We start from the raw sequence: 6,570 nt of genomic DNA, 5'->3' as shown, positions 1-6,570 counted from the left end.
AAAAAAAAAAAAAAGAGTTGCCTTGGTCATGGTGTCTGTTCACAGCAGTGAAACCCTAACTAAGACAGTCCCCAGGCCTGTGGAGGCCTTTGAAGCTGTTGGCTTTTGCCTTTTTTTTTTTTTTCCTGTGCTGCTATCTTTTTGGAGTTCATACAGCCCTAAAGTGGTCCTGTCTATTCACTCCTAGAAGATCATCCCTTGTCACCTTTTTGAGATCTGTCAGCAACCCTTGTTTATGTTACCTGCAACTACTGTCAACGACTTCTTTTCTTCCAGGCTTATTATTTGCCGTGACTCTGAAAAACAGTTATTTATACTTAATGGAATTTTGTGCTTATGAGGTACAGGCTCTGATGGGGCTAGAGCTCCGCCTGTCAGTCAAGTGTGTACATCTGTGACATTTCCTAGCATTCTTTTTGGTGCTTGCTTATTTTCTGTTATATTTCATGTTTTCCAGAAGGATCGTGGGATCCTTGAGTCATAGATGTACACTTAACCATATAAATATGAGTTTATGATTGTATATGTTGTAATATACTCAAATAAGATTATCTAAGTATATTTTCTCTTACTTTTCTCTCCCTTTTAAATAAGTGATTGTGTTAGGATTCATCTATAATCAGATGTTCCTGTCAGAATTCATTAGATTGAGGTTTTATATTTAGTATTTTAAAAATTAAAAGGAAATATTTTCAGAACAATTCAACATGCTATCTTTAAGATCATAAGTTGATAACCTAGTTATGACTAACTACAGGGTTTGCTCACTTTTACATTCCTGTACAAAGTTCAGTTTAGTTAGCCAGCAGCCCTTCGAAGCTAACAAGATTGGTTAATCATGATTTATTGATCTAATTGGCTTAGATTCTTCTTCTTTTCTTGAGTGTTTAGTGTTCTCAGCTGACTTACTTTATGAATTTTATTTAAGAGAATAGGGGCTGACCACTTTTCTGTAATAGTCCCATTGGTAGATAGGTTAGGTTTGTTAGTTCACGCCAAAAGGCAAAGTCATGGACAGTATAGATAGTCAGAAGAGAAAATCTACAAATCATACTAAATGAGTGCATTATTTAGTGAGTAGGTTGGTCTATTGATGAGAAAATTGGTCTTTGAAGATAGTCTTTTGTTATCTGGTAACAAATATTCACCTGCAAACTAGTTTTAGGTTTCAAGCTAAAGACAGATGATGTCTGGATTTGACCTACAGATTATAGTTTGCTAGCCTTACCTGAGGGTTTTCTGAAATGCTATGGATACTTCAGATTCTTATTTCAATGTTAGTCTGTGAAAGAAATATTACTGCATTGCCTGTCCTTTCATGTCTGCGTTACCTTTCCTCCCCCCCGTCTTCTTCCTCCCTCCCTCCCACCCTCCCTTCCTTTCTTCCTTCCTTTCAAGTAAGTTCTCATTTTGAACCTCAGGCTGGCTCATAACTCAGTCTGGTAGATGCTGAACTTGAACTTAGAGTCTTCCTGCTTTCCCTCCCAAGAATGCTAGTATGCTTGTCTTACAGTGTATTACAGTGCACACCTTTCAGTTCTGTCATTTCTATTTCTCCAGTTATATTCATACTGCTTTCTCAGGACGCCCACCCTTCTTGTGCTCCAGCCCTGAGTCTGGCTGTAGTGAGTCCAGAGCTTAATTTTGAAAGTACAGTGCTGCTCTGTCCCAGACTCTGTGCAAGAAAGCCCACGGAATCAAAAATTTATTTATTCATATTAAGTTTTACCTAGGTACTCAGTTCACACCAGTGTATTACCTACTTTTCCTGGATTTTAAGTCATACATTTGTTAAACATTCTGCCATCTGGAGCTGTGGTTTTCAAAATACTAGACCATCACAGTTTTACTTGAAAGAGAATTCCAGCAGGAAAATGAATGCCAGGATATAGCAGAAATAGTAGATAGAAGGTAAAAGTTAAGCAAATCCCCTTGGAAATAAGTACAGTAGTTCTTTTACTTGCTTGCTTGTTTGTTTTAGGTTTTGTTTGTTTGTTTAGACCGGGTCTCACTGTGTAGCCCTGGCTGGCCTGGAAGTGCTATGTAGACAAGGCTACCTTCAAACTCACAGAGGTCCTGCTGTCTCTGCCTCTTGAGTGCTGGGATGAAAGGCATGTTCCATGACATCCAGCTTCAGTATTTCTTCTTACGCCCCTGTAAAGCAGAAGTCTGTAAAACTCAGTCTCAGCCATCTAACGTGTTTGTGTCATCAAAATGAAAACGGTACAATAAATGTAGTAAATCAACAGCCATATGCTGCTATTTCTTCGAAGGTAAAAAACAGCATAATAAAAATTTATTACTTTAAAAGATTTCAAATACATAGGAAGATTGAAATAATTTAGTAATACCTAATACCTTTCCAATTACTCTTTTCTACACCAATTAGATGTCTTTTTACACAGTATCTTTTGCCAAACTGAAGTAAGTCTCAGGTATTATGAGTGTGTTATTGCAGTCTTCCTGTTTCCGAGAACAAATCCATCCCTTATACAACTCCAACAATATAACTAGAAACACCAATTAAAGAGTGTTATACAATTTACATTCTGTAGTCATTGTTTTTCTAGTAGTTCTGATAATGTAATGAACACACATACACACTCATACAAGCCTCACACTGTTCATGTGTTGGTTCTATCCTGTTTTAAACTCTAGTTTAGAAGAACTGTCCCAGCACTTGGGAGGCAGAGGCAGGCGAATCTCTGTAAGTTTGAGGTTAGCCTGGGCAACATATTAAATTCCAGAACAGCAGGGCTATATAGAGAAATCCCATATCAGAAGACAAAGCAAACTTTTCCTGGACCTATCTCTGCTCATGTTACAACTGACTATGACTACTAGGTCTGGGTATTGTACCTAAAGGCTATCTCACAATCTAGATCCATGGACTGTTTCTTAGCCACAAGACTGTCTCATAAGTAATACGGAGAAATGCTAGTGTATTCCATCAGAAGTGCAGGCTGGCAGCCCCCATGATGGGGAATGTCAGATTGAACAGTACACAGATACATATGAAAGCAAAACATTCATGCACATAAAAGTAAAATAAAAAGTAACAGAAAATTTCAAAAAAAAAATGGAGTCAAAGTCTTGTCTATCCCAGGCTGATGTGGAGCTTGCCATCTTCTCAGCATCTTGCCCAGTTTTCTTTCCAGAGTGTCTTAGAGCCCAGGCTGGCCTTGAAGTTACTATGTAGCCCCAGAGATGATCCTTTAATTCCTGATCCCCTTGCCTAGTGTTGAGACACCTGTTATGCCTCCGTTTTTTTAAGTGCTAGGATTATAGACTTGGCAAGAAGAGCTTGTTTTTGTTTCCTTTGTGAGACACCCTATAGTCCAGGGTGTCCTGCATCCACTACATAGCCAAGGTTTGCATTGAACATGTAACTGCCTTTTGGCTAGGAGAGTTTTTTTTTTTTTTTTTTTTTTTTTTAATCTAGGGCCTCACTATGTAACTATGGCTGTCCTGAAACTCTCTCTGTAGCCCAGGCTGGCTTCAGACTCACAGAGATCCACCTGTCTCTGCTTCCTGAGTGCTAAGACTAAAGGTGTATGCCACCACCACCCTGATCCTTCTTATAAAGTGAATCATGTGTTTAATTCCTAATCATCAGAGATTAATAATGGGTCTCTAAAAAGTATAATACTAACAAAGTATTAAATTGATACAAGAATCCATACTCCGAGATTCAATGATGCATGCTTTTCTCAGTATGTAATTAACTGCAATGGTGTACATTAAATTCAAGTATGTTGATTTTGTAATGCAATGAATCTTGAGTTTATCTTTTTTGGTCTGTGTGGAGGTCACTGTATTATATATGCAGTGTTTTAAGCACTTAGAATGTATGTAATGGGAACTGGAAAGATGGCTCAGTGGATGTGGGAACTTGCTTCTGAGCTTGATGAACTTAACTTTGATTCTTGGATCTACTGGGTAGAGAGAACTGACTCTGAGTTTATCCTTTGACCTCCACATGCATGCTCCAGCACTCAAGCACATATGTAATAAATAAAAATGAGTAAGTATAATAAAAATGTAACACACATATATCAGTAGTGAATATCCTTGGCAGACAGTAGATCTAAACATTTTTCTTCTTCCCTACCATTTCTTGTTTGTTTATTTGAGATTTACAGTTTCTCTGTGTAGCCCTGACTGTCCTGGAACTTGATCTAGGCTGCTCTAGAACTCACAGAGATCCACCTGCCTCTTCCTCCTGAGTGCTGGGGTCAAAAGACATGTGCTGCTACCAGCTTCTTTCTGCCATTTCTAAGCACATTACATTTGAACAATGAAAGCTTTTCAATGATGATTAAATTTGACAACATCACAGTCTATTCATAAAATATTCTGGGACCAAGACATCATGGTGAGGGAAGAGGATTTATACTCTGGCCAGCCTGGGCTTCATAGAACCATCTCTTAACAAACAACAATGACAACAAAAACAAATCAACCAAGCCTTTTCTCCAAAAGAAAATAGTCTTGGAATATAATTGGACATTTTTTTCTGTTAAGTGTTTCTGAGTTTGTAGAAAGAGTAGTACCTACATTTGCCAACTCTGCTTGGTACTTGTGTAGTCATTTAATAAACATAAACACTCAGGTATCACCTAACAGAGGTAGGATGTCAGTTATATACTCACTTTTAGTCCAGGCTATAAGTTTATTCAGAAGACAAAACCCAGTCTGTTGTATCACCATAAGCTCTTTGGTCCACAAGTAGAACTTATTTGGCAATTCATGTCAGAGAAAAGGGCAGTGCTCCAGGTGGCACTGTCTTAGGTTACATCATTCCAGTCAGAACAGCTCACAGGAAAAGTAATATGCTTCCATCAAGAATGAATGCCAGAAACATGAGAGTAAGTATAGAATACTAGATCTTTATTGTATTTGCTCATTCATTTTTGTGTGTATGTAGGCATGTATGTGCCATGGTATACCTGTAGAGGTCTCTATTTCTACTATATGGGTTGTAGAAAAGGAATTCAGGTCATTCATTGGGCAGGAACCTTTACCCATCTCACCATCCTTATAGTAATTAGTTTTCAATATATCCCATTTGTGGGGGATTTCTTTCTTTCTTCCTTCCTTCCTTCCTTCCTTCCTTTCTTTCTTTCTTTCTTTCTTTCTTTCTTTCTTTCTTTCTTTCTTTCTTTCTTTTTTAAATTTTTTATTTAAAAATTATTTTATTTATTTTTATTTATTTATTTCATATATGTGAGTTTGCTGTCTTCAGACTTATCAGAAGAGAGCATTGGATCTCCATTACAGATGGTTGTGAGCCACCATGTGGTTGCTGAGAATTGAACTCAAGACCTTTGGAAGAGCAGTTAGTGCTCCTAACCTCTGAGCCATCTCTCCAGCCCCAATGGAGATCTATTTCTTGTAGCTAGTTTGTGTAACTTTTCTTGAGAAAGTTTGTTCATTCATCCTGTTAGATTAACACATTTCTCTTGCATGTAGCAATAGAAAAGGAGAGCCAGGCTCATGGCTCAGTGGTTAAAATGCTTTATGTGCAACAAAGGACTAGAGTTTGGATCCCTAGAAACCATGTAAATGTCATGTGGTTATGATGGCCTACCTGTAAGTCCGGCATTGAAAGTAAGAAACAGGGGTCTCAGAGCACCCTGGCTGGCCAGACTGGCCATATCTGCCATCAGGCCACCATATGCACATGCACACCATATAAACATGAAAACTTGAAAAAGAAAAAAAAAGTAAAATAATTGCTTTGAAAACTGTTTTCCTTTTTAAAGGTATCTTGTATCTTCTAAATGACTGTGTACACTGGTGCATTAATACAGTCCTACAATCCAGTGACATTTAAAATGCCCTTTCAGAGGTGAATTAGTGTAACCTTAGCCAATACTTTTTTTTTTTCTTTTGAGACAGGGTTTTCTGTGTAGTCTTGGCTGTCCTGGAACTCAATTGTAGACCAGGCTAGCCTCCAACTCAGAGATCTGCCTGCTTCTGCTTCCTGAGTGCTGGGATCAGAGGCATGTGTCACCAATGTGTAGCCCATAACTTTCATATATTTAGAGATAAAGTAAAATTCTTAATGCATAAATATCTGCTCCTAGTGATCAGGAGGAGATCCAGACCTTGTGCATTAGCTGAAATGCATGGGAGTTTCTAGTTCCTGGATCTTTGGAGGAGATGGCACACGTGCATATTGCTGCAATTCACTGAAGTCAGGTGGTGGAATCCCCACCGGCAGATACTGTTGTGGATTTGGAGTTCTGAGATTAGGGAGTCTCAACTCTGTTAACCCCTTTCTTCTTTCCACCTAGAGAACAGGACGTGATAGAAACCCAAGAGCATTACAAGAGTAGATGGAAGTCTGTGAGGATTCTCTACCTTACTATGTTCCTCAGCAGTGTGGGTAAGTGCCAGAAGCTGCACAGGTCTACAGTTCAGAGTGAAATGCTTTAGCTTTGGGTAATTTTAAGATTAGTTAGTTATCTATTCTTTTTTTGAGATAGGTTTTTCTGTGTAGCCCTGGCTGCCCTGGCCCAGGGTGCTCGCTCGCCCTCCCTCCCTCCCTCCCTCCCTCCCTCCCTC

At 38.7% G+C, this 6,570-nt stretch overlaps 1 protein-coding gene across 2 annotated transcripts in view; it reads left to right on the top strand.

The window, feature by feature from the left end:
* Mfsd8 (major facilitator superfamily domain containing 8) overlaps nucleotides 1–6,570 on the top strand; it is a 26,870-nt gene that overhangs the window by 1,835 nt on the left and 18,465 nt on the right. For both annotated transcript variants that reach the window (XM_028762890.1, XM_028762881.1), the window contains exon 2: nucleotides 6,300–6,391. In XM_028762890.1, coding sequence (XP_028618723.1) covers nucleotides 6,300–6,391 — 92 coding nt within the window. The remainder of the gene's footprint in view (nucleotides 1–6,299; nucleotides 6,392–6,570) is intronic.

Source organism: Grammomys surdaster, unplaced genomic scaffold, assembly GCF_004785775.1.
Source record: "Grammomys surdaster isolate TR1022 unplaced genomic scaffold, NIH_TR_1.0 62, whole genome shotgun sequence".
Lineage (NCBI taxonomy): Eukaryota > Metazoa > Chordata > Mammalia > Rodentia > Muridae > Grammomys > Grammomys surdaster.
This window is presented reverse-complemented; position numbering and strand designations above follow the sequence as displayed.